A 27,907-nucleotide genomic window follows, 5' to 3' on the forward strand; every position below is an offset into this window, starting at 1 on the left:
AAAGAATGCTGTTGTTGATTATTTAGCTTGTTTTGCTTATACTGTGCATATTAACCCTCTCAGCTTACTAACAACCTTACAATCAGAGATCCTGAATACATTCTTACCTCATTTCCTCAGAGTTCTGTTTTTATGGTTACATGTAAATGTCCAACTCAATAAAGTATTGAGCTGCTGATATTTTTTAAGATAAATATCCTCCTTTTAAAAAATTGTGCCTGGAAATATAAGTGATCCCAGAAGTATATTTGATATCTTTGTTGTGAACAAACATTTTACCTTTTTTTAAAAGCAGATTTTTAAAGTCAGGCTTAAATGTTTTGAGTATTTAGAAGACTACTGTTAATGGGTATGCTTATTTACCCAGAAAATTCTTTCCTAAGTTTAAGAAAGAATAATACAAAGGTTTACTTGTTTAATGCAAAGAGAGCCTAGATGAGCATGGATATTTACTCCTGAATTCTGACTGTAGGCCTAAAACTGACAGACAGGAGAGGCTGTGCTTATTGTGGGACCCTGTGTACCAGCCAGACATCATGTTTACCTTATCCAGAGGCCTCATGACAGACCAGTAATGGCCACCATTCATGTACTCACTTTGGAAGCACATATACTAAAGGGGTCATTCAGTGGCCTGTCTGGCAGCTTTGTTTTGGAATAAGTTTTTATTTTGTGTTTGCTTTATCTAGGCAACACCTCTGGCTACAGCACGCATCTGGCTATGTCCAGAGCTTTGTGTCCTTTTAACCTCTTGCTGGATTTCTCTGCATTTTCTACAGAAAAATTGTAGGTAAAATAGATGGCGACAAGGACGGGTTTGTCACTGTGGATGAACTCAAAGACTGGATTAAGTTTGCACAAAAGCGCTGGATTTACGAGGATGTAGAACGACAGTGGAAGGGGCATGACCTCAATGAGGACGGCCTCGTTTCCTGGGAGGAGTATAAAAATGCCACCTACGGCTACGTTTTAGGTAGGTCCCTACTATCTGGGGGAAAAAGCCTTGTGGAGCCGGCACCTTGAAACGTAACTGTTTTGTCTTGTAGAGTGATTGTAGATAAAATAGACGCGGATAAAGATGGGTTTGTGACGGAGGGGGAGCTGAAATCCTGGATTAAGCACGCCCAGAAGAAATACATATATGACAATGTTGAAAACCAGTGGCAGGAGTTTGATATGAATCAAGACGGCTTTATCTCCTGGGATGAGTACAGAAACGTGACTTATGGCACTTACCTGGGTAAGGGGCAAGGTGTCAGCCTGGCCGAGACTATGGTCTTGAGTCAAAGAAGCAAATGGGTCACGCAGTAAAGGAAAAGGAGGAAGTGTGCCTATCTTAAATAGTTTCCTTTTAAATTTATGTATTAAGTGTGTAAATTTTGGTTTGCCGAAGCCTGGCATCTTCTACGTCTTTAGCATTAGAGATACATTTTTTATCACTTTTTTTCTGTCTTTCCTCATGGAAGTGATTTTTGGAGTATATCTCCATTATTCCAACAATGTTAAGCAAGAGGCCTTAAGGTGTCTCTTGACATTGTCCCATTAAAATGTTGGACCTACAGCTCAAACCAAACTAGATTGTTTTATAACTTGTAAAAATAGGAAGAAAATTACTGTCTTTGTCGCTAAAATAAAATTCAGATGAAATACCTTTCTTTGATAAAATTGAAAATAGTACATCTGCTTATTGAGTTTGGAAACAAAGATTTCCCATTTGTCTTCTCTGGCACATGAGTGTATCAGCTGGCTTTGCAAATGCTTCAAGGCAAATCAGTCTTACTTTGGTTGCTTTCTGTTGATTTAGAAGCTTCTCTGTTTATTTGGCCACCTGAGTGATTTTCTTTGACACTTTTATATGTGCTTACTGTTAAATACTACCATAAGTGGCACTTTACAGATTTGATAAATAATGTGTTTTCATTTGTGAGATTTGTGTCCTACATGGATATAATTTGAGGCAAACGTATAAATGGTACTTTTTGCATTTTTATCCTGGAAATTAAACAGATTTCTGGGCTTAAGGAAAAGTTCTCCACAGTGACTAAAAGTAAGTATAATGGTCGGTTTTCCCACCAGATAGCCAGCTGCCTGTGCTGATTACAGGCATGCATGTGTTTCTGGTGAAGAGACTTTTATTTCTATGTTGGGCTTGTTTTCATTCCTAAGACTAAAGTGGCAATCTCTCTGTCAATGCTTGATGTGTAGCCAAAAACCAAACATATCCTTCACCCAATTAAGAATGCATGTATTAAAAACCCAGCACAGATGCAGAGGCATCCCATGTTTCTTGCTGTCTGGCAGAGACCCAGTACCCTTCTTACTCATTCAGAATTAATTTTAAATGTAAAGCAAAAGGGTAGACAAGTGGTGGTCTAAACAAAATGGTGTGTTAGTAAATCTCAGCTCAGACCTAGGCACTTGCTTGCTGCCCAGAATCCTGCCTCAGCTATGTGTGATGATGTACATAAAAATCTGTTGAAAGTTCTGTTGCCTCACAGGGCAGATGATTCAGTGTAATGAGTATTTTTATTGCCTGAGACTATATACAAACTGAAACACTGGCTGGAGGAACAGTGTCTTTATAAGGCATCTTTCCCTTGAGGCCTGGGTAGGCAACCCTAGGGGGTAAGGAGTTGGCTTAGACAAGTGCTGAGTTTTTACAAGTGTGTGTGTTTCAGTTCACTTTTGAGTTCAGGTATAAATCATTTCACCTCTTAGTAAAATGTTTCTACATGAATTCATTGTCTACAAAAAGAACATGAACACTGTCTGCTACAAGTAAAATACAAAATACTAAAAACTATAGACCAAGACTAATTAAGAGCCCATCCAGTACTTAGGGGCCAGCTGGGGCCATAGAGTGGGAGAAGTATAGGACTCCTAGCAGAGCTCTGGACATAAATTTTCATTAAAAATAGAGCATTACATCTTCCTTTTTTCTATTTTATATCTGGGAGGAAGGCTTTTAACAGAAAATCTAGTCTGAAAGTGTAAGTTGGCTTCAGTTACGTTTCTTCTATGTTACATAGTTGATAATGCAGTTTGGTATTGGTGTAGAAGACATGATTTTATTATCTGAGAAAATGGTATTTTCCATCTCCCACCTGTGTGGGTTTGAGTAAACACACAAGGTCCCAAAGCCTCACATGTGATTCAGTATGCCATCTTCCTACATTTTTAACACTCAGCAAAACCATTTCAAACTGAGTGCTCCAAAAAATACAACAATTTTTAAAATTGTATTCTTTTTAATTGTGTTTAATGTGTGGGAAGATTTAATTATGCTATTAAAATTAGTGTGTGTGTGGGTTAAATGCAGGGCCTAATAGCTTTATCAGGATATAAGTAACATACAATAACAGCATATTTAAGTGCACAATTACTGAGTTTTTGACATGTGTATATACTGGTGAAACTACAATGAAGGTAATGATATCATCCGACAAAATTCATGTTATCTATCACCTTCCCTATGCTCCTATCCCTAGTAATACTGACCTACTTTCTGTATGTAACTCTTAAATTAGTTTACATTTTCTGTAATTTCATATAAATGGAAAATGAATAGAGCCTGTAATTCTTGGTAGATTTCTGGGTTGACTAGGGGAAGAAAAGTGTGACCTTTCAAAGTGATGGTCTGTTGCTTGAATATAAGTGTCCTAAAGTGGGACAGAAGTCCTTTGACATCTAGCTGCTTAGTGGAGCCTAGTGTTTAATAAAAATAGCAATAGCTGACATTTATTGAATGCCAACTATATGCCAGGAATTTTTCTGAGCACTTAGCATGGATTTTATTCTCATAACAACTCTAGAAGCAGGCACCATTATTCTCATTTTACAGATAAGGGACGTGAGGTACAGTGACTCACAGGACTTAAGTTATTTGTCCCAAGAACATAAAGGTAGGAATGATAGTTCAACCCCAGACAGTATGGCTTTGGAGCCGCCATTCCTCCAGCATATAAAGAGAATTTAAGCCTTCTATCAGCCTAAACACCAGTGACAATAAGTAAGCCAGCATTATATACTGAGTAATCCAGGAACCTGAGTTCATGTTGAAGCGTAAACATTTACACTGTGTTTTAACTGATTTGAGGTATGATTGCAAGAGATTAAGTCCCACACTAAATGTCTCTACAGTATTGCCTATAGAATCAGATTATTTCTGAATTGCTTGGTTTAATTTTGCCTGAGGAATCAAGAGTTACTTTATTTCTGTATTGCTTGTTATCTCTCTTGGCAGTTGATTTGACACGCCGTTTCGTGTTTACTGGGAGCCCTAAAGGTTTGATGTTAAGTTTTGTTTTCTAGATGATCCAGACCCTGATGATGGATTTAACTACAAACAGATGATGGTAAGAGATGAGAGGAGGTTTAAGATGGCAGACAAGAATGGAGACCTTATTGCCACAAAGGAGGAGTTCACAGCTTTCCTGCACCCTGAAGAGTATGACTACATGAAAGACATAGTAGTGCAGGTGGGTGAGGTCAGGGATTCTGAAAGAGACTCTGTTCCTCCTGCTATTGCCTATGCTGTGCCTCATCCTTAGCCTTTGCGTTTGGAAGAATGATTTGCTACACAAGTACTGGCCAGATTAAAAATCTAAGTACTATCACTGTTTTTAAGTGCCTTAAATTTTCTGTTTAATGGGATAATACTTCCCATCAGATTATTTATTTACCATTTTAATAGTACTAAGGAAGGAAGTCCTTTGTTTTTATAATACCCCATGATCGGTAGTCAGAATTCTCAGAAGGCAGTTGCCAGTAACACTGACTAGAGTTGTGGACATAATCACTGGTTGTATCTCCTGTAACCATGACCTCACCTGTCTAGGGCTAGCAGCATCAAGCAGTGTCAGTGTTCCTACAGAAGACTCTTGGTTATTAGGTTGAAGCATAAAAAATTATTCATATTCTGACATTTTCTAGCTAGAAAAGCATTTTCCTGTGATGTAACTTTTTTTTTTTTTTTTGGTGGAACTAGGGATTGAACTTAGGCCCTTGTGCTTGCCAGGCAGGCCCTTATTCTACTGAGCCATCTCCCCGGCCCCTTGTGATGTAACTATAGATACACCAATACTTCTTATGGGGACGGCAAATGAAGAAGTAAGCTTACAAGCCTCTTGTTCTTTTCTGTTTAGGAAACAATGGAGGATATAGATAAGAATGCTGATGGTTTCATTGATCTAGAAGAGTATATTGGTAAGTCCCTCTTTCTAGGTTGTTTTGGGGTTTGTTTGGTTTTAGGGTTTCCTTTTTCTTTCTTTTATTTTTTTTTTTAGATAGTCTTACTATGTAGTCCAGGCTGACCTCCAACATCATGGCACTATACCTGCCTCAGCTTCAGTTGATGGAATCACAGGCATGCACCATCTAGTATTTTTCTTAAAAGTTGAGCCACTTTGGACGGTGTAATCCTCCATGGAAACAATTTGCCCTGTGGTCATTTTTGTACCAGATCTTTATGCTAGTTCAGTGTGATCAATAGTAGGTTGTGATAAAGTATCCCTAACAGTGCTGTCCAATCAAAGTAGAATTATGAGCCATATATATAATTTTAATTTTTCTAATAGCCTCATTAAAAAGCAAGTGAAATTAATTTCAAGAATGCACTTTAAGGGCTGGGAGATAGCTCAGTAGAGCACAGGGCCCTGAGTTCAATCCCCTGTACCGCAAAAAAAAAAAAAAAAAAAGAATGCACTTTAAGCTCAGCGTGGTGGCACATACCTGTAATCCCAGCACTTGGAAGGCTGAAGCAAGAGAACTGCTATTTGGCAACTGTTCTATGCTCTGACTGTGGCCTGGGTTGGAGCCTCCTGGAGATAAGAGGCTGTGACTTTGCAGGGCTTGAAAGGGTATGCATCAGAGCTAAAGTACCCTAAACATCAAATACTATCACAATTGTGTTATACGGACTGTTCTTTCTGCATATCTTTTTCTCTGCATATTGCAGAAGGGATTTCAGGCCTCCTACCTAGCCCAGATCCCAGCACTCTCCTACTTCCAGCCATTCTCACAGTTGCTCATCCTTACACCACTCCTTTTTTTTTTTTTTTTTGGCGGAACCAGGAATTGAACTCAGGCCCTTGCGCTTGCCAGGGAAGCACTTATTCTATTGAGCCGTCTCCCTAGAAGCCACTCCTTTCTTAAGAATTAATGAAACCTGGGTTTAGCCCTGGATCAAGGCTCAGTAGCAGCAGGTACCTATGGTCAGTAGCTTACTATGCTGTAAGCAGAGATATCATGTATCACACATGCCCTGTGGAATTGATGGGTGTATAGTTGCAGGGAGCCTAGGAGACTCAGGCAGACAATTAAGATTAACTGGCACACCTTCCTGGCTTCTCAGGATCATTATGCTTTGAGATCAGCTTCTTTAAACTTCCGCTTAGAGGACAGGCAATACTTATCTTTTTGTGCCTGGCTCATTTTATGTAAAATGTATGCCTTCCAGTTAGTTCTACTTATGTTGCCATAATGGAGAGTAGGGTTTTCCTCACAATGATTTTTTGATGGAGTTCGTCAGGACAGTGGATAAATGCCTGAGTATGTTTTCTGACCCAATTGACATTTATAGGATTTTATTACTTTTATGGTTGAATAGCAATCCATTGTGTATAAATACTCTTTGGGGGAAATAGTGAGACAGGGTCTTGGTTTGTAGTTTACACTGGCCTTGAACTCACTAATGGCCTAGACTGGCCTCAAACTCAGTGCTTCCTGCCTCAGCCTCCCAAGTGCTAGGATTACAGGCATGTACCACCACACCTGGTTTAAACCATAGTTTCTTTCTTTCTTTCTTTCTTTCTTTTTTTTTTTTTGGTGGAACCAGGATTGAACTCAGGCCCTTGCACTTGCCAGGGAAGTGCTATTCCACTGAGCCACCTCCCTGGCCCCATATTTTCTTTATATGTCCATCAGTGGACATCTCAACTAGTTCCCTGTCCTGGCTATTATGAATAATGCTGTAATAAGATATCTCTTAGATACCCTAATTTCATTTCCTTGCAGTGGAACGGTTTAATCATATGGTAACTTTATTTAATTTTTGAGAACTTCTGTATTATTTTCTATAATGACTACTAATTTACATTTCCATCACTGGTATATAAGAGTTTCCTTTCATAACCTCACCAGTATTTGTTATTCTCATCTTTTTGATATAACCCTTCTAACTGGGATAAGATGGCATTCCTTGTAGGTTTTTTATGTTTCCTCGATTAGTGATGTTGAGCACTTTCTCATATACTGTTGACCATATGTATATCTTCTTTTGAGAAATGTCTATTCAAATCATTTGCTCCATTTTTTTTTTTTTTTGTAGAATTATTATTTTGTTTTGGTATTTTATTTTCTTGTTTGTTGGTCTTGTTGGAGTCCTTTGTATTTTGTATTAATCCCTTGTCAGATGAATTGTTTATGGCATTCTGTTCTGCCGGTTGTCCTTTCACTCTCCTATTGATTATTTCCTTTTCTGGGCAGAAACTTCTTAGTTTGATAAATTCCCATTTGTCTGATTTTACTTTTGCTACCTGTGTAGATGTTTACACTTTTTTGTTTTTCTAATGGCTTTATAGCTTCAGGCTATTCATTTAAATCTTTATTCATTTTGATTTGATTTTTGTGTGTTGAGAGATAAGGGTCAAGTTTCAATGTTCTACATATGAGTGTCTGAAATCCCTAATACCACTTATTTCAGAGGCTGGCCTGCCTTTCTTTCTTTTCTTTTTCAGACAAGTCTTGCTATGCAGTTCAAGCTGGCCTTGTGCTTACTTGGTAACCCAGGCTGGTCTTGAACTTGCAACAATCCTCCTGCCTCAACCTCCCAAGTGTTAGGATTACAGGTGTGCACCACCACACTCAGCTCTCCACTATGTATTTTTTACCCTGTTGTAGAATATCACTTGGTTGTGCATGTGTAGGTTCTCTAATCTGTTCCTTTGTTACTTTACATTCTTATTTTTGCTCAGAGTAGCTTACCTACAAGAATACTGGTTTTCTGTTTCAGATAATTAGTTTGTTTTTAGACCTCTGATTTTTGCCTGAAATATTTAACTTAACTCTAAAAAGGAGCATTAAGGTCTAAACAGCACTGAACAAAGCCATTCCTTTCATTAGACACTGTTTAATCATACCTACTAGGGGAAGACAAATTGTGCAGTGAAGAGAAGGGTTCCCGCAATGATTTTTGTATTGGAGTTCATTAAGACAGTGAATAAATGCCTGGCCATGTTTTCTGACCCAAGTTGACATTTATAGGATTTTCTTCTACTTTTAAATATTTTATCATTTTTATTCTTGGCTTTTACTATTTTATCGCCATTGTTAAAACTGAGGACCTCACTTACTTGGTCCTCCAGAGACAGTTTAAGGTTTATCACTGTTAAGTAGCCTCACTTATATTGAGGCCAGATAAGGAGATATTTCTGTCTCCCTCCACACCATGTAGTTTCAAGAACAGAGGAGTTTTATGTGCCAGTTTCTTCCCTGTTGAAGGAGTGCATGAAGTTCTCAGCTTCTCACATTGTAATGCTTTTTGTTTTAAATTTATTAGAGAGCACTTCAATACAAAAAAGTAATGAATCCCCATATCCTGTGGTTCATCCTGTATCAGCTCTCAACCACTTTCTCTTGATCTCATCCATTTCTTTACCTTCTTTCTTATTTTGAAGAACATCTTGATTATCATTTCATTTCATTTCATCTGTAAACATTTGGTTATGGCCAGGGATATAGCTCAGTGGCATAGTGCCTCCCTGGTAAGCACAAGATCCTGAGTTCCATTCCTGGTTATCCCCCCAACCAAAAAAAAAAAAAAAAAAAAAAATTGGAAAAAGGAAGCATTTGGTCATGCATCTCTAAGACACGTGCATATTTCTAAAAACTTTCTTCAAGACAATTGCAACCAGAAGTTACTAATTCCTTACTATTACCCAAAAGATTGAATTCTTTTTAAATAGAAATTTAAAGACTATATTTTAATCATCTACTCATCCAGTGTTTCTTAGCATGGTCTAGTTTCTGTTACAATTGTATCTTTTAAGCATGCCTCCATTCCCTCTTATTCAAAACTTCCCAGTCTGTATACTGTGAGCAAGTCTTGACCATTAGGTAGCTAAGACAGGGCCTTGACCCAGTGGCCATTTTCTAAATGTGGGGTAGGTGGTTGAATTTTTGAGAAATTTCTTTTACATTAAGACAACCCCCCCCCAAAAAAAAAGACAAAAACCCTTAAGTTTTAGAAAAAAAAAAACAAAAACAAAAAAAACCAGTACTAACTAAATGATCCCCTTTGTTTAGAGCTGCTAGAAGCTAGGCTTCTGGTAGGTGTATTCCCATGCCTTACATGAGACACAGGTACAAACATTTAGATGGAGTATTCCTCAGGAATCTTCAGATTTGTTCTCTGAACTTCTAAAATAAATTTGACAGATGGCATTCTGTTTGTATGTTTTAAAGTTGGCATCTACCAGGCTTGGTGGCACATACCTGTAATCCCCGTACTCTGGAGGCTGAGACAGGAGGATTGCCTTGCGTTGGAGGCCATCCTGGGATACATAGTGAGTTCAAAACTGAAATACACGTGAAACTCTATCTCAAATAGATAAATGAATAAATAAATAAATAAATAAGTAAACCAAAACAATCAAAGTGAACATATAAAATAGTTTACTTGAACTTTAAAAAGTTGTACAGAATGATTTCTGGTTGTAAATATCAACAGTTATAAAATACTTTAATTCTGAAATCGAAACTACAAATGATAAAAAATAAAACTGAATAAGTTAAAGCTAAAATAAATAAATAAATTAAAGCTAAATAAACACCATATGCAGTGGCCGGGGTTTGATCCCCGGCAAGCCATGCCATCCCTGCCCCCCAGGTGCACTGAAACAGATTGAGACCGGGGGTGGTGGTGCATGCCTGTTAATCCCAGCTGTTGGGAAGCTGAAAACAGGAGGATCACTATGAGTCCATCTACGTAGTGAGGCTCTGTAGTCCCTGTAGATCCTTACTAAAATGCAAAAAAAAAAAAAAAAAAAAATCAAGTTCCTACCTACCATATGAATAATTTGAATAAATAATCTTTAAAAAGATAATCAGTGGGCTGGTGAGATGGCTCAGTGGTCTAAAGCACCTACTTAGAACAAGCTTAGCAAAGCACAGGGACCGTGGTTCAATCCCCAGCACCACATGCCAGCCAGCCCTGCCCCCTGGTGGGCTGAGCTGGCCACACACACACACATTTTTTTTAAATAAATAAAAATAAAAAGATAATCAAGATGTTCAAATTTGGACTGGGGATTAGATGATGCCAAGATTTGTCTTTGTGAAACATAGTATTAACATTGTGGCTATAGTGCATAACAAAATACCTTGAGGCCAGCCTGGGCCACATAGTGAGCTCAAGGCTAACCTGAACTAGGTATTGAGACTATCTGGAAAGGAAGGAAGGAATTAATTAATTGAGTAATACATCCAAGATGTGTAGAGGTAAAATGATACTTGGGATTTACCATATAATAATTCAGGGGAAAAAAAAGAAAAAGGGATAGATGGGTTATGTGTGACAAAAGCTTGATAATTGTTAAGTTTGATGATGGTTAAATGGGAGTTCCGTGGAATGTCGTCTACTTTCATATGTTTGAAAGTTTTCATAATAAAAATAAAAGTGGTGATAATAGCAGCCAAATTCTCGTCATGATGGCCTAGAATACTGAAAACACTTAAGGTTAGCTGCTATGTTTACATTTAACAATTTAAAAGAGTTCCTTGTACTGTATGTTTTAGTGAAAAGGTTGATTTAAGGAGATCAGTGTACCTATTGGTTGATTGCATTAGTTTTTTGTTTTGTTTTGTTTTAAATCTTTTATTTATGTATCTTTTTAGTACAGGGCCTTACTGTGCAGCTTGGATTTGTAGTGATCCTCCTGTCTCAGCCTCCCCAGCTCTAGAATTTTGAGTGTGTGCTACCATGCCCAGTTTCGAGGCTTGGCACGGTGTGCAGTCCTGGGGATCAAACCTGTACCAGGGATTGAATCTGGGTCTTGCACTTGCCAGGAAGGTGCTTAGGCCGCCAAGCTATCTCCCTGGCCCAATTGGATTAGTTTTTGTTTAATTTTAGAGGAAATATGGGAGTGTGTTTATCCTACTTCCAGTCACAAAATGGACCAGAAATAATATTGCCTTGAAAAGATAAAGGACTAAGCTATTCTGTATCACTTGTAAATTTTATGCTATTATTTCTTCATCACCTTTTCAATTTAATTTCCTCCTCCCAGTACTATAGGAGGTTAAACCCTTGCATTGAGCTATATCCTCATCCCATTTTTAAATTTTGATATGGAATCTTTTAAATTGCCCAGGCAAGGCTAGAACTCACCATCCTCCTTCAGCCTCCCAAAGTGCTGGGGTTACAGGTATACACTACCATATCCAGCTTTAATGTGTTTTATTTTGAAAGCCTTAAGTCACCTTGGCATAGTTTATGTGCAAGTATATTATGTATGTAAATTGAAGCAAAAGAATAATTCTTTTCAGTAATCAGGCTTTCTTACATGTTGTCTTTTAAGTTACTGTTAAAACTACTAAATAGTTGAACAAAGTAACATTTACTACAACATACTATGTTTTAATAAAAAAAAAAAAGTACACCCAGCATTTTTTTCAAGTAGTTTTCTATTTGTGGATAACAGTTGTGGTTGCTTTGAAACAGATTATAGTGCCAACTCCTTAGTTCATTTTTTTTGGAGGCGCCTTTATATAAGTAGGTAGGTTAATTGTAGTGAAAGAGTTGTTATAGCACTGTCAGTTTTTGAAAACTCTTTGAGTTATATATGAAAAAGCCATATCTCATCAAGAATTGTTTTAAAATGGGGGCCAGGGAGATGGCTCAGTAGAATAAGCACTTGCCTGGCAAGCACAAGGGCCTGAGTTCAATCCCTGGTTCCGCCAAAAAAAAAAAAAAAAAAATGACACACACCTGTAATCCCAGCACTCAGGAGCCTGGAGCAGGAGGGTCATTGCAAGTTCAAAACCAGCCTAGGCTACAAAATGAGCTCAAGGCTAGCCTGAGCTGCATAACAAGACCCTATCTCAAAAAGACCCCCCCCCCCGAAAAAGGAAAGAAAATCTCATAACTAAAATTCAGACCCTCTTTGAGTGTAAAAAAAATTAGAAATCTCTAGGCTTCCATTGTTCAGACACCTACTTTCTCAAGACTAGCAATTATATTTCTAATAGTCTCTTTTTTTATCACCCAGGAAGTTTTTATGCCCTAGTAAGTTTCATGACAACTGGGAGTTTGATAATATTCCTTCTTCTACCCAATGAGGAAAGGGAGATGGGAAAAAGGACCCAGCAAGGAGCCTCAAAGGCACCAGAGCAATGATCTGACACAGATAAATTTTTAGGGAAATCTGTATGGAAATTTGAGGATCTGGACTTGGTTCTCTTGTGACCTTCCCCTCCCATTGTATTCTATGACAGTGTCCCACTTTGCCTAAGGTCCTGCTTAGCCTCACTGAAGACCACTGGTGAAATGTGTTTCTTATAACACACACTTCAAGTTTCCTTCAGAATTTAAAATTGCACCTTCTGGACCCAGTGGTCCTGTTTAATTAGCTATCTGAGATGAAATGAAGTATAAGGAACAATTCTTCATTGTTCTGGGTACTAGTGAACTTCTCTTATGTTTGCATTTTTTTAAGATTTCCTTTTGTCACTCCTAATCAATAGCCTCAGCAATCAGCAGATTCTTATTGTGAGATCAGTAATTAAGGTAAAGAAAAATACCTTGCTTTGTAAGGTACCTCCTTCCTAAGATGACTGTATAACTGTAGTTATCACTACGTATTCAAAGTTCCAAACAAATGAGTGAGGAAAACAAGCTGGATTAAAAGACAGACTCTTCTTTTATTTACTTCCATGCATATAGGTGACATGTACAGCCACGATGGAAATGCTGATGAGCCAGAATGGGTGAAGACAGAGCGAGAACAGTTTGTTGAGTTTCGAGATAAGAACCGTGATGGTAAGATGGACAAGGAAGAAACCAAAGACTGGATCCTCCCCTCAGACTATGACCATGCAGAGGCAGAAGCCAGGCACCTGGTCTATGAGTCAGACCAAAATAAGGTAAGTTCGCCCCAAGCACAAGCAGTTTGGGCAGCAGTTGAAGTCTTGTTTCTAGGGGATTGCCTAAAAAAGTTTTACCAAGGTACATAGAGCATTTAAGGTCTTAATTAGCCTAGGCTGCTAAGGATCTAAATTTGGCTTTTGAAAACTTTCCAGGCAGCGCTAGGTATCTGATCTCATTTTAGAAATCCTGTTGCCCAGTGCTCTTCGTGTTGGAGGCACCAGGGTTTCAGAAAAGAGCTTCTGTATATAGACTGTACCAGCATGTATCCCATTATCTTGATCCCCAGGACATTTTCTTACTTTTTTTTTTTTTTTTTTTCTTTTGTTACTTTACCTCTTAGGTGTTTGTTCTGTCTGCTTGAAACTGATTATTGTCTTCCCTTAAAAATCAAGTCTTTAAAAAAAAAAAAAAAAATCAGATCCTCAAGAGCAGGTTATGGGGGGGGGCGGAGAGCAGGTTATAAACCAGTTTTTCTCTGGAGCCTTTTAAAATTGTTCATGATCATTATCTTAGACATTTATTTTATCTTTGCTTAAAGATTTTGTGGGTTTTTGGTTTTTTGAGACAGGGTCTCACTATGTAGTCCAGGCTGGCCTTGAACTCTCTTTGTAACCTAGGTTGCCCTCAACCTTCAGCAATACCTGGCTCATTCATTTTACTAAGAGTAGTACTACTGGGCTGGAGAGACAGCCCAGAGGTCTAAGCGCCTGCCTGGCAAGGGCAAGGATAAGGACCTGGAATCGATCCCTGGTACCACATACTGTGCAAGCCCCAGAACTGGGCATGGTGGTGCACACCTGTAAATCCCAGTGCTGGGGAGGCTGAGACTGGAGGATCACTACAAGTCCAAGCTGCCTAGTGAGACCCTGTACCAAACACATTAAAAAAAAAAAAATAAAGATTATAAAATTAATAACATTTTTTTCATTAGAAAAAGAGTAGTGCTATCACTACAACTTGTCACTTTTTTTTTTTTTTTCCAGATTTGAGTCCTTTGCATGGTATACACTGAAAATCAGTTTAAGCTAACCTTACCTTAGAGCAGTGATGGAAAACCTATGGCAAGCCATGCCACAGCCTGCTGTTATCACTGAAAGTGCTAGCCACTATCTGGGCATGATGGCGTATGCTTGCAATCCCAGCATTCATGAGGCAGAGGCAGGAGGATCACTGTGCATTCAAAGCCGGCCTGCATTGAAACCCTGGCTCAAAAAAAAAAAAAAAAAAGGAAAAAGTGCTGAAAGATTTGCCATCACTGGCTTAGAAGCCTGTATGGGGCCTGCCGGGTAGCTCAGTTGTTTAAAGCCCCTGCTTGGGCACACTCAGGAACAGGGGGCCACATGGGTCGATCCTCAGCTCCACAAGTCACAGCAGACCTGCCTGTAAGGCAGCCTAAAAAAAAAAAAAAAAAAAAAAAAAATTCTTCTACAGATTTATCTTTTTGGAGTTCATATTCAGTCATCTGTTTAGCCAGATGCTGTGTTCTGAGCTGTGTGAGGAAAGGAAATGTGAACCATTGTGTCTTGGAAATCTTGATACTCTTTGAAGTATGTGGACCTTTGTTTAAGTTGGTGCCTGGGCCAGGGTGGAGGCGCAGATGAGGCTGGATACTGACAGGTTTCATTGTCCCTGTTAGACAGTGATTTGATTCACTTTGAAGTCTTTCTACTGACCTTTTCTCATCCATGTTTTGCTCTAAAGGGAGAGTTTGCTCCTCAGGAAACAAACCTGTGTCTCTCCAGAAGTTGTTAAGTTATATGTCCATCCTTTCACTCTTCGCTTTTTTTTTACCCCCATCCTCTACTTTAACTTTCTTGATAAGAGGAGTGGGGGGGGTGGTTAGGAAATGAGGGCTGATTTCATTGAGTGGAAATTCAAATCTTAAATCCTAATTAACTGGTATTATCTTCTAGCAGTGTTTCTGAATTTGGAATGGGAACTATATGCTGCCTCAATTTACTGCTCTTTCTCACTTTAGGATGGCAAGCTTACGAAGGAAGAGATTGTCGACAAGTACGATTTATTTGTGGGCAGCCAGGCCACAGATTTTGGGGAGGCCTTAGTACGACATGATGAGTTCTGAGCTGCAGACAGAAACCCACGTCTCTTCAAAAGTAATTTATTTTTACAGCTTCTGGTTTCATATGAAATTGTTTGCGCTACTGAGACTGTTATACAAACTTTTAAGACGTGAAAAAGTGTAATGGAATAATGAAAACCATCCCGTCCCTATTCCTCCTCCTCAGGACTGGAGGGAGAACGTGCTTCTGAGGAACAACTCTACTTAGTACACTTGTGTTGGTAGATTTACACTTTGTATAATGTATAACATGGTGTGCTTATTTTTGTATTTGTTCTCTATGATACGAAAGATCAAGATCCTCCACCTGAACATGTAGGCAAACATTAACCTTTACTCTTTCTCAGTCCCTTATCATGTAATTTTTATAATGCTCACTTAACTAATTTTTTAAGCCTGAGATCAGTAAGAATATGTACAGGAGAGAAAAAGGAAAAATATGTACTCCACAATTTATATTTAGAGATATTAATACTTAATCTTGCCTGTTGAAAAGTTCAGCATTTTACATGTAGTAGCGGCCACATACATCATTCAGTTGCTACAGGTGCAGCAGCTAATCCTGCTGTAAGCTGAGCAGGGACAGATCCCCATGCTATAAGGAAGCTTGGACCAACTTGATTTCATTCTTCTGTTCTCCTGTAGGACTAGCTATTTGCTAATTTTGTAAAGCACAGCTGTGGTGGGAAGTTAGGGCCAGTGACTTGAAAATCAATCAAGTAGTGCATGTGCTCTCTTTACACTGCTATTTCTAGCTCTTAATAGAGCTGTTTCCAGCTAGGAACAGCTGGAAAACTAAATGAAAAATACAAGTGTGTGCAGAGCATACATTTTTTTTTCTGGGTGTGCATGTGTCAAAATTCTCTGAACATAATTATTTGCCTGTTGAAATAACTGTAAGCTGCATTCTGCTCCTTCTTCCCCAGGAATTAATCTTGGTTTTATTGCAGTTAAAAATCACTCCTTTCCAATCATGCCATTGAAAGTGCCTTTAATGAGAGAAATGATCATTGAATGAAAATTTGTGTGAGAAACCTAAGATAAAATAGAGTATTTGGACAATTTTATATGAAAGCTTAGAACCTCCCAATATAGTGGGGATTTTTTTCCTTCCTTTTCTCTTTGGACAGTAGTTAAATAGCAGTATTAGTTACAAGCTTGGTTGCAGTGTTCTTATCTTGCAGGCTGGTTTCCAAAACCACGTGCTGCTGACTTCACCAGGGATCCTCATACCTCAGAATGCAAACCACTCACGACCAGGCCCCTCTGTCCACCAGAGTGCAGAGTGTGAGCTCAGACGAAAGGTGGAAGGACCTGCAAATAGAGAGCTCTTTGGTCTGAGGACCACTGCTTGCCTTTCCTTCCTTTGACCATCAAACCTGTTCTTCCACCGATTCCCACCTCCGAAAGAAAAAAAAAAGTTTATCATGGATCAACACCTGGCCAGTCCCTAGGAAAGAATAGGATCTCATAGAAGGAGCTAAAGAAACCACCCTGTCTCAAAACTCCATTTTACCCATATTTTATGTACATTATGAACATGAACATTGTTCATTCTGGTCCCTTCCTTACCAATGGGCCTCTTTTGAGAAGAATAATTGTACTTTAAGACTTTAGCCCTCAGGTTACTAAGATAAATATGTGTATATAACCTTTATTATTTCCGGTATCTCTGGATAATACATTCAGGTGGTGCTGGGGGATGATTATTTCTGAACCTAGATGTATTCTCTGGTCTTCCACAATCCCGTTGAGGTAGGCTGCTCGGTGTGGTGAAGAGCCAGTGTCATGTCACTTCACCCAGCCTTTGCACTGAGCTCTTGATAGTGGATGCTGTCTTCAGGTTTAACTCCAACAAAGGTTATGGGCCTTCTCTACCCTCACAGATTCCCCTTTTTATTGTTGAGAAGACCAGAGATAATTAATAATGCCACCAACCACGGCTTAGAGAGGGCACATCATGAACTGTATAGCAAGACAGCCTTGCAGCTCACTAGGTGCAGAGAACCCAGGCTTGATGTGGAAATCACAATTCAGTAAACCTTAGTCTGCTAGGACGGCAGCTTCTGGATGCAGGGACTCAGCAGCAAGCATTGTACTCTTTGTGAACCCCTTGGATTTTTTGGTGTTTTGGTTTAAATCAAGCCTGTGATGGGTGAACTATAGCTGAACATCCACAGTGTGTTCTATGAGTGCTAGCTCTCTTGAATTTGGATATCGGTTATTTTTTATAGAGTGTAAACCAGGTTTTATATTCTATAATGAAAACAGGTACCTATCTGTTTCTAAATAAAACTATTTACATTTGTCGTGGGATAAATGTCCTTTATTCTCTCAGAACTCTAGTGGCTGGGGATAGCCCATGGGAAAGCACTTGCCTGGCATGTGTGAGACTTCAGTTCAATGCCAGCATCATAAAAATGAAAAGAAATGGAACTTTAGCTTAGAATTATTTATGCTATAGAAATGTCACAAAAAGGAAATTCTGGAACATTCACTCTATTCCCTCCAGGCCCCAGAGAAAGTTGCCTTCTTCCAAGGTGGCCACCCCTTTCCAGCTGTTTCTGATGCTTTGAGCATCCTCTCATCAGTTTACCCCTTCTCTGCTTCCTGGAGGCCACATCACTAGAGAGAAGCCCAGCAGTTCATTGCATAATTACTGATAGCAACATGCCATTCTTTTTGTGTGATAAATGTACACGTTTTTATCTTGGTTCTTTACCTCAGAAAGGCTCTTACTGGGGAGAGAGGTTGAAGGAGGATACAGACTATGAAGTAAAGCTTTTTAAAAAGTCCCTCTGGCTGCGATAGGATCATTATAAGTTCCAGGCCAGTGTGAGGTACATAATGAGTTCAAAGCCAACCTGAACTACGTAGTGAGGACTCAGTTACCCCACCCCAAAAAAAATCATTTTGGTAGTCCTTACAAATGATAACATGCAACTTCATTTTGAGGACTCAAGAGAATTAAACTATTAACTTTAGTAAATGTAGAGCTTGAGACATACACGTTTAGCCAAAAAGGAACAGGGAAGAGGAGCACCTAGAATAGTTCACCCTGGCCCAGGAGCTTATGGACATAGCTGCCCTTACCAAAGCCCAAAGGTGTAACAACTCTTGGCAGCCAACATAAGGTAGTTATTTAAGACTCATTTGGGGCCTATCAAGGGTTGTTGTGGGTTTGTTTCCTTTTTCTTTATGTCTTTCCCATTTCAAACACATTTTCTTAGGACTGAGTATAACTGGCAGCGATTGCCTTAGCATTACATGAGGTCCTGGGTTCAATCTCCAGCAACACTTGTGTATAAGGTATTTTTAAAAATGCAATAATCTCAGCTCTTGGGAGGCTGTAAACAGGCGGATCACTATGAGTCTGATCTAGTAGTGAGACCCTGAACCCCCTGTAAACCCTTCTGCAAAATAAAATTTTAAAAAATTCATTCTAATTCAGAATATATCATCAGAACAGATCCCAAGAAAGAAAATAGAAAAAAAGAAAGAAAAACAGACTATACTGAAAAGGAAAATAAGTTGTCCATACTGAAAAATCAACTCTTAAAATAGTTCTCTAAGTAAATTCCACTTAGGAATAGAAACTGCTAGTTATTGATTCTTTTTTTTTTCTCGGAACTGGGGATTGAACTCAGGCCCCTGTGCTTGCCAGGCAAGCGCTTATTCTACTGAGCTATCTCCCTGGCCCCGACTACTAGTTATTGAAATGACCTTTGGGTGGTCAGAATAGACCCAGCTGAGAAAAGCAGCTCTGTAGGCAGAGAGAGAATAGCAGAAAAAGGAATTGATTTCCCAAGCTGCAACTACTCCTTATCCCACCTTTTTCTCCTGTGGTGTTTTTGATGAAGAAAGTAAAATCTTACATATGAAGTTCTTTGCTACAAACAGTCCAATGTGAAGTCCTTAGTTGGGGCCAACTTTGCTAGAAGAGACAGCAGAAACTTCAGTTTTCTGAGAGCTGGACATATCAGATTCATCTGCCATGGGCTTCCTACACACCAACTCCAGGATACAAGCTCGGAACTGGAAGGAAAGGTAGGACTGGAGATGGTGCCTTTGGTAGATGTATACAGGGACAAAAACATCAAGAAGTATGGTAGCAATTTTGGTTCTATCTCCAGAGCTCCTAGAGTCCACTCAGGGTTCAAACATGTCTTCCTCATATTAAAAACAAGCATAATTCCAGTCTAAAACTACTTGTTCCTACAGGCTAGAATTTGGAAGGGAAATGCTTAATGTGAAGTGCTGGAAATTTATTTTTAATCTTCTATTTATTTGGTACAGGGTGTTGCTGTGCAACTCAAACCATAGTGATCCTCCTATCTCAGCCTCCCCAGTGCTGGGATTACAGGTGCACCACCACGCCTGGTTTTGGTGGCCAACTCGGTGCGGGGCTGGCACAGCATGTGGTACCAGAGAGCAAACCTGGGGTCCTTGTGCTTGCCAGGCAGGCACTTAGACCGCCGAGCTACCTCTCCATCCCAGTGTTGGAAATTTAGAACTATTGATTAACAAGTTTTTCAACAAAATAAACTATTTTCTTATTCTATTCTGTAACAGTGATTTTTTCCGGCTCTAGTTCTATCCTCCCTGGGTTTACTAAGGACGTCTTGGTCTACTTGGTGGTTACTTGGCATTTCCATGGCTTCCTTTGTCTGCCCCTAGAAACCCTCTAGGGTCAAGTGCCTCTGGGCTAAAAGTCATTGGCAAGGAAGTAGCTTTACCTGCTTGTTCATGAAGCAGTAGATAATGGGATTGTAAACACAGGAACTCTTCGAAAAGAAAGCAGGAATGGTGACAAGCCGTAAGTCCAGCCCATGGTTGCGATTATTGACTATGTACATGGCCAAGGCAGCATAGGGCATGTAGCAGACACAAAAGGATCCCACCATCACCACCACCATGCGGCTCACCTCCCGCTCAGCCTTCTGGGTTGTAGCTGACTCCTGTTGCTGAGCTGCCACCTAGGGCAAAAGCCAGTGTCACAGCCCTGACGCTGAGCTCCCAGATCTCTGGACCCTTTAGTACTGGAAACATCCACTCTGATTGCCTCCCTTCTGACCAAATTTTTTTGGCTCTATTTGCTTGAGGAAGGAAAGGAAGAGGCTCTCTGGTGTGCCACACTAGATGGGACCACATACATGTGAGACATGATCTAAATATACGGTAAGTAGTTACTATTACAGTAAAAGACATTGCCACTAATCCTCAAAATACTCTTCATCTTAAGTTTACTCACCCAGCATTCTTGCCATTCTCTGAAGCAATTCTAGAAGTCTTTCATGTCTTTGGTTACAGTGTTGTAGTTGCCTTGATATCTTGAATCTGTTCAAAATGTTTACCTTTCATGGTCACTTTTTACTTTGGGAAAGAGCCAGAAGTCACCCAGTGCCAGATCCAGTGACGAAGGGGGATGAGGACGAATGGTAATGATCTTAGGAGCCTGACTTTCCATTGGATGGCTCTTGGTGGCAGCATTCACTGTATTTTTTTTATCGTACCTCATAAAGACATAAAAGAGGACTTCCAGAACTACTTCAGAAAGTGGCATGAGCACATGAGGTAAGTGTGTTCAGTGCAAGGGGGATTATTTTGAGGGGGACTAATGACAATGTGCCATTACAGTAGGGTTTTTTTTTTTAGTTTAAATATTCACTGTCTTATTTTGATCACACCACATACCTTTTTACACCTTTATGAGTGGGGATTTCACCTTCATTTTATCTTCCCTCTTTCCTCCACACCTTAAACTATTAGACACACCTCTATCTGGCCGTGGACATTTCCAGACATCTAAGAGCATCCACCCATTCTTCCCTCTCACCTGGTGCCCCCCTGACCCTGTCAAAAGCCACTCACAGCCCTGAGGGTCCTCAGCAGCTGAGAGTAGGAGAAGCAGATGAGGGAGAGAGGTACAATGAAGCAAAAGATGAAGAGGAACCAGGTGTAGTACTCGCTGCGATATTTGGTGCCCACGGTGTACCAGTCAGGGCCACAGGAGCACTGCAGGCCCTCAGGGATGTACCTGCATAGGAACGAGCACTTGCTCAACTCTGGACTCCAGGGGAAGTCGTGGAGCAGGAGCTGAGACTCCTGAAGTGAGAACCCAGAGAATGCCAGAAGGCTTCAGGCAGGAAGATTTTTAAGTTCTTCCAGCAGAAGCTACAGTTATTGCAACTACAGAGTAAATATTGACACTTCTCAGCCCTTTCATTGTGCCTACCCTGCCCCCCAAAGCCTACAAGGCTATTCTCAGCCTCTTTTCACCCCCATCAACCTGAGCGTCTAGTCAAGTCAGCACTACTTTGTGCTCTCACCGGCTCCAGCCGAAGAAGGGTGGAATGGAGACTCCAATACCAATGACCCAGGTAGCCAGGACCACCATCAGTGCATGCTTGGAGCTGAAGCGGAAGTTGCCAAAGGGCTTACAGATGACAAGGTAGCGCTCCAAGGCCAGGAAGGCCAGTGACCAGCCTGTCACCAGACCTGTGCCAAAATATGAGAATGGGCTGGACAGAGCTTCACTCAGCAGAGTAAAGTACAGAGTGGAGCACACCCAGACTGACAAAAGTTTGGATCAATATTTTAGACTCAAACATTTGGGCCAAACTTGTATAGATTTAAGGGACCCCTTCACCCCAAAAGTCTAGCTCCTGGCTCCAGTCTGGTAGTAGCATCCCTTACCTCCCCCTAGTCCCCTTTCCTTGAAGTACCTGCCACAGAGCCCAGGAAGGCCTCCAGAGCACAGACTTGGTGGCCAAAGAGGAAGTATCCATGACAGCTGGCGATGAAGACAGTGAAGACAGAAAATATGCAGAAGAGGAAGCCCCCAAGGGACACATTGACGAGAATATAGTTGAGTGGCTGCCGTAACTTTTTGTACTGCAATGTGGCCACCAGCACTATGGCATTGAGTGGTGTCCCTGCAAAGAAGACAAAGCCCATGAAGGCTGCCTGGAGGTGGAAGGCCCAGGGAGGAGCAATATGGTACTGAGGCCCATCCCATGGGCCCACCGAGGAGATGTTCTTGAACAGATAAAACTCCTCTTCCTTCGACATCTTGTATTGGCTGTTCACCACATCCCTCCAGTTCCTCTTATAACTTACCCTTCTAACAAGTCCTCCTCCCCACAAAAATCCCTCTTCTAAAGACATATTTGGGCTCTGTGAATGATCCTAAATCTCCTACAGACAAAGTCTTGGATTAGAAATCCCTAAGCCCCTACGTAAAGCTCCTTTTGTGGTCCCAAAGCTGATTGGATATCCTTCAGAGGATGAAAGATTAGGGTCAAAGAACTTGGGTGTGCAATGCTGCAAACCATGATGAGTCCAGGTGGGTTCTCTTAAGGCCTTGGAGATTCTGACCCATGTTCAATGAAGACCATTTTGCCTCCTCTCCCCTTTTTTGGCCTTTGTGTAGAGCTGCAGAAGTTACCCTTCTTCCTTTGGCTTGTGATACAAATATCCCTGAAGGATAGTTGGGATTTCTGCACCCAACCCCAGGTTATTGTGGGGAGCACCCCCAAAGCACCTTAGTAGACAGCCTTTGTGGAACAGGAAAGCGGCAACTTGACAGTGCCTAGAGCATCCCTGAACCAGATTGTTTCCATTTCTATGTGCTGGACAACCTAGAGTATAACATTCCTATTCAGAATGCCAGCCAGAGTGGTCTTCTCATTGTGCTCGTGTCAGTCACATCCATGCCAAGCCCTCTCGGCACAACCTAGGTTACCACCGGCATCCTTCTGCCCATTCAGTTCCTGCCTAGGCCATGCAAAGAATTCTGGGAAGCCCTTCTCAGGGCACCAGAGATGGAACCATCAGCTCTAGGAATGTATCTTCTTCCCTACCTGAGTGGATTGTAAAGAAGTAAGTTGAAAGTGAAACTTAAAAGTGAAAAGATGCTCTAGGACTGGCAGAATAGTTTGTGATTATGAACCTGGGAAGAATATTAAAGACACTATTTGAAAACACCTGAAATACCTAGAAAACAGAAACAAATGGACTTAACTCTTGTTGCCTTTTTGGGAGGGTGGTTGTTGCTTTGTTTTGTGGTACTGGCAGTTGAACCTAAGGTCTTCATATTGAGCTACATTCCTAGCCCTTTTAATTTTTTTTTTTTTAATTGAGGGAGAGTTGCCCTTTTAAATTATTTTTTTATTTTGCTAAGTTTTCCAGTCTGGGCTGGATCTTGCAATCTTCATTCCTCAGCCTTACAGAATTCTGGGATTATAGGCCTGAGCCACCACAACTGAATGGGAACCACCTCACATAAGTGGATTTTTTCTTAGGTCACTTCCAATGTGAATGGCAGATGACAGAACTTCAACAGAAAGTCCCGCCTTTCTTCGTTTTAAGAGTCAGGACAAATTTCTGAACTCTAGAGGAACTGAAAATTGGAAGATTTCCTGAAATGAAGGAAGCTATAGAATAGGAAGTCTTAACCAGATTTAATAGCACACACCTGCAATCCCAGAACTCTGGGAGGCTGCAGCAGGAGGATCACAAGTCCAAGTCCAAGCTGGACAATGTAGCAACTTAAGACTGGCTCAAAAAATTTCACAAATGGGTCTAGGAGATGGCTCAGTGGAATAAGCACTTCCCTGGCAAGCACAAGGGCCTGAGTTCAATTCCCGATTCCGGGGTGGGAAGGATTCATAAAGGCTAGGGATGTTGCACAGTGCAAAGGCCCAGGTTTGCCATACCTTAATACCTCAAAAAGAAGGGTAAGCCTTGAAATATGCTTGTAAACTTTCCTCCAATGAAGCCCACTGCTGCAGTGTGACTGGAGAAATCTCCATGGAGCCCTGAATAAAAGCAACAGTTACAGGTCTGAAAAGCTGAGCAAATTTTGATGGATAACGACTGCAGCAAAGAAGATTCTGAGTGTGAATCTCACTGGGTTAGAGCTAGGCAATCATCAGGCTTTCCAAATCTTATAATTCCCCAAAGCCACCACTGTAGGACTAAAATCTGGCCCATAAGTTAAGATTTCTCCTGAGGAGGAAAGAGCATCTTTTGCTGGTGGCAAAGTCCAGATCATGAGCACACTGCTAAGAACAGACTGCCAACCTGGCTAGACCACCTTGCTTTAGGACTTCTATGGCTGCAGGCTGTGTGACAAGACCTGGGAGACCCAATGAAGACACTGTCTTTTGAGGATGTGACTGAATTTCACCATGGAGAAGTGGGCTTTGCTGGGTCCATCCCAAAAAAGGCTCTACAGAGATGTGATGTGGGAAACCTTTAGGAATGTGGCTCATATGGAAGTAAAGAGGCAGAGAAATGGCATCAATATGAATTACAGTATCACATGAAATGGTTTTTGGACTTAAAATGGTAATGTGTGTATGAAAGCAGTTGGTGCAAAACCAGGTAAAAACCCTGCCTGTAGAAAACCCCAAATGTGCCAGGGGATATAATTCAGTGGCACAAGTGCCTGCCTGGCAAGCACAAGGTCCTGGGCTTAATTCATGGTACCAAACAAAAAAGTAGCCATCATAGCTACCACTGGACTTAAATCATATGAATATCAGAGATTTTGAGAGAAGCTGTCAGCTGGAAATATAGCTCAGTGGCACAAGTGCCTGCCTAGCAAGTGCAAGGTCCTGAATTTGATTCCTGGGGCTGGGGGGAGAGACAGAGACAGAGACAGAGAGACAAGAGAGAGAGACAGAGACTGAGAGACTGTCTAGAGACAGCTGTAGCAAACTGTAGCAATCATGGGGAAGCCTGCACTGAATTTCAGTCCTTTTGGAAGCATGCTAAGACAACTACTGGTGAGAAATCCTGTGAATATAAGAAATGTGGAAAATCCTATTCTGATTGCACTGAAGGAACTAACATAGGTGTGAAAGCCTTTAGCACCCTGAACTATGTTCAGATCCAAGAAAGACATCACAGTGGAGTAGATACATATACAATGGGGAAAAGATTTCAAAGATTTAATGTTCAACATCAAAGAGCTCACACTGGAGGAAAACACCATGTATGTTACTACAGTAGGAGATTCTTAACTAATAACTCTTCATTTTGTAAATTAGAAAGTGAAACGGGAGAAACCCTATGTAAGCAATGTGGGAAAGCTTTTGCACACACAATCACTGCATAACATATGAAAGAACTCACACTGGGAAGAAACTATGTATGTAAGCAACGTGGGAAAGCTTTTATTACTTGTGGTAATTGTTAAATACATTAAAGAATTCACACTGGAGAGAAACCCTATTATGTATGCATTGTGGAAAGCTTTCAGTGCACAAAGTTAATGTCAAAGTCATGAAAGAATTCACACCAGGAGAAGCCCTATGCATGTGAGCAATTTGAGAAAGCATTCCTCACAAAAGGTAGCTGTAAAAGACATGAAAGTATTCACATTCTGGAGAAACCCTATGTATGCAACTAATGTGGGATAGCTTCGCACACCCCAAGTAGTTGTCAAAATCACAAAAGAACTCACATTGCTGAGAAACTGTATAGGTATGTAAGTGATGTGGGAAAGCTTTCAACAAATAGTAATTGCAAAACACATTAAAAGGTACACGAAGGGCCAGTGAGATAACTCCATGGACTAAGTGCTTGTTTAGGTAAGCACAGGGCCCAGGGTTTGATCCCTGGCACCACATGCCATGCCGGCCCCTCCCCCGGGTGTGCTGAGCCAGCAATGGAATTCAGGCATGGTAGTGCATGCCTGCAATCCCAGCACTAGGGAGGCAGAAAACAGGAGAACCACTATGAGTCTGAGCTGTGTAGTGAGACTCTGTGTGCACACTCGCACATACACACACACACACACACACACACACACACACACCCCAAAGGTACATGAGGGAGAAATTCTATTTATGTAAGCCATGTTGGGATGCATTCTTCACATACTGGTATTGTCAATTACAGGAAACCAATCACACTGGGCAGTATGTAGTAATCACCCTAAGCAATGTGTAGAAAACTTCAGTTATTCCACTAAGCATCATAGACACTGAAAAAGTAAGAAAGAGAAATAGTTCTTTTTCCCTTTAATAATAGGGAATATATAAGATAATAATAGGAAATATATAAGACAATATATAAGATATTAAGATAATAATATATAAGATAATAATAGGGAATATATAAGATGTCTTGCACTGACATAAAGGACTGATAGTAGAGAAAAGTCCCTTTATTATAAGCAATGTAAAAAATTTTTTGTTTATAGAGATATAATTACATATATGAAATAATTTGCATATGAAAGAATCTGAACATATGTGAGCAATGTTGGAAATGTTTTCTTTTTTTCAGCACATCCTACTACATAAAACAGTGCACACAGGAGCAAAGCCATATATATGTGATCAAATTGGAAAACTCAATTCTACCATTTGCTTTGAAATACATTAAAGAACTCACACTAAAGGAAGCCCCATGTAGATTAAGTGAGAAAGCATTTTGTGATTTCCATCATCTCAGAACATGTACAGAAACTCTCAATGAGAGTTAGTGTAGATACAGAATGTGAGAAGTCTTTGTTTTTACATGACCTCTCATGGAAACATGGTCAGGCATGGTGGAGAAACCCCTATCAATGTATATTTTGTGAGAATACCTATAATAATTTTAATGTTACTGTAGTGGTTGATACGTTGTGTGTCAACTTGGCTGGATCTGCTCCATGTTTCCACACCCTGGGGCATGGGGAGCCTCCACCCCGTGGTATGGGGAAGGCTCCGCCCTAGGGTGTGGAGGAGCCCTGTCTCCCAGAATGATTCAGCACTTAAAGGGTATATAAAGGGGTTGAGGAAGGCTTCTGCGCTCTCCATCTTTGTAGGAGCTTGATTGTGGCAGCCACTGCCGCCACTTCCTTGGAGGAGCTCCCGTCTTTGCAGGGGGTGTGAAAGGAAGAGAGAGAAGCTTGATAGACCCTGCAGCTGGTTCTCCTTCTCTGCTTTTCCTTTTTTTCTGCCACCATGAACTGCTGCCTCTGCCTTGGAGCCAACGGAGTATGGACTGAAACCTCCACTAACTGAGCTAAATAAACCTTTCCTTTCTTCATTTTGGGTGGGTATTTTGTCTCAGCAATGGTAAAAAGTAACTGAGACAGTTACTCATGTTACAAACACAATGTTGTGAGAAAACAATGTAAGTGTTATATGTAAGTCTTGAGTTGTTTTACATGGAAGAATGCATACTGGATCAAATCACTGAGAATAGACAAAGTCAGTTATAGCTCACAATTTCAAGACCCTCTGAAAATTTCTCACATAATGAAAAACCTATATAAGTAAGTCACAGAAAAATATAACGTGAATTATTTCTCCAGAAAATGCAAAACTATTGGGGACTAGGCTGTGTTAGGATAAGTTGCTGAACACATTGCTCTCTGGATGTGTTGCGGAGCTCACATTCACAGGCTCTGAAGATAAGACAGCAGCTGCAAGCTGCTGAATCAAAGCATTTAACTTTCAACCTTAGAGATCAAACAGTTGCTTTATTTAGCAAATTTACTGTCTTTGTTCTAAGTTCTCCAGGCCCTGCTCAGTTTTGAGGACTTTTGCTTCAGATGTGCCCTCCACTTCCACTGAATTTTTTTTTTTTTTTTTAATTTTATTTACTTGTGTGTGTGTGGCCAGCTCAGCCCACCAGGGGGTGGAGATGGCCAGCACGAGGTGCTGGGGGGACCGAACCGC

At 40.5% G+C, this 27,907-nt stretch overlaps 2 protein-coding genes across 3 annotated transcripts in view; one reads left to right on the forward strand and one right to left on the reverse strand.

Moving 5' to 3' along the window:
- Positions 1 to 17,486, forward strand: part of Calu (calumenin) — a 32,288-nt gene extending 14,802 nt beyond the window's left edge. Inside the window, exons 3-7 of one of the 2 annotated variants that reach the window (XM_004642724.3) lie at positions 780 to 973; positions 4,312 to 4,478; positions 5,145 to 5,205; positions 12,941 to 13,140; positions 15,123 to 17,486. In XM_004642724.3, coding sequence (XP_004642781.1) covers positions 780 to 973; positions 4,312 to 4,478; positions 5,145 to 5,205; positions 12,941 to 13,140; positions 15,123 to 15,227 — 727 coding nt within the window. In that variant the 3' untranslated portion in view covers positions 15,228 to 17,486. Of the gene's footprint in view, positions 1 to 779; positions 974 to 1,046; positions 1,241 to 4,311; positions 4,479 to 5,144; positions 5,206 to 12,940; positions 13,141 to 15,122 lie in introns of both variants that reach the window. The other variant, XM_004642725.2, reaches the window with a different exon arrangement.
- Positions 17,487 to 19,117: 1,631 nt separating this feature from the next.
- On the reverse strand, positions 19,118 to 22,295 carry Opn1sw (opsin 1, short wave sensitive). The gene is made up of 5 exons (XM_004642726.1): positions 21,950 to 22,295; positions 21,554 to 21,722; positions 21,096 to 21,261; positions 19,961 to 20,200; positions 19,118 to 19,259 (listed from the first exon to the last, which is right to left on the reverse strand). The coding sequence occupies exons 1-5, from the start codon at positions 22,293 to 22,295 to the stop codon at positions 19,140 to 19,142; spliced, it is 1,041 nt and encodes a 346-aa protein (XP_004642783.1). The 3' UTR covers positions 19,118 to 19,139.
- Between the last annotated feature and the right edge of the window lie 5,612 nt (positions 22,296 to 27,907).

The sequence above is a fragment of the Octodon degus genome, unplaced genomic scaffold, assembly GCF_000260255.1.
Source record: "Octodon degus isolate 3935 unplaced genomic scaffold, OctDeg1.0 scaffold00160, whole genome shotgun sequence".
Lineage (NCBI taxonomy): Eukaryota > Metazoa > Chordata > Mammalia > Rodentia > Octodontidae > Octodon > Octodon degus.

Coding starts and splice junctions, on each gene's coding strand:
- Opn1sw (XM_004642726.1), bottom strand. CDS start 22,295: ATGTCGAAGGAAGAGGAGTTTTATCTGTTCAAGAACATCTCCTCGGTG. Junction 21,723..21,949: donor CTTCCTGGGCTCTGTGGCAG/GTACTTCAAGGA, acceptor ATTTTGGCACAG/GTCTGGTGACAGGCTGGTCA. Junction 21,262..21,553: donor CCCTTCTTCGGCTGGAGCCG/GTGAGAGCACAA, acceptor GTTCCTATGCAG/GTACATCCCTGAGGGCCTGC.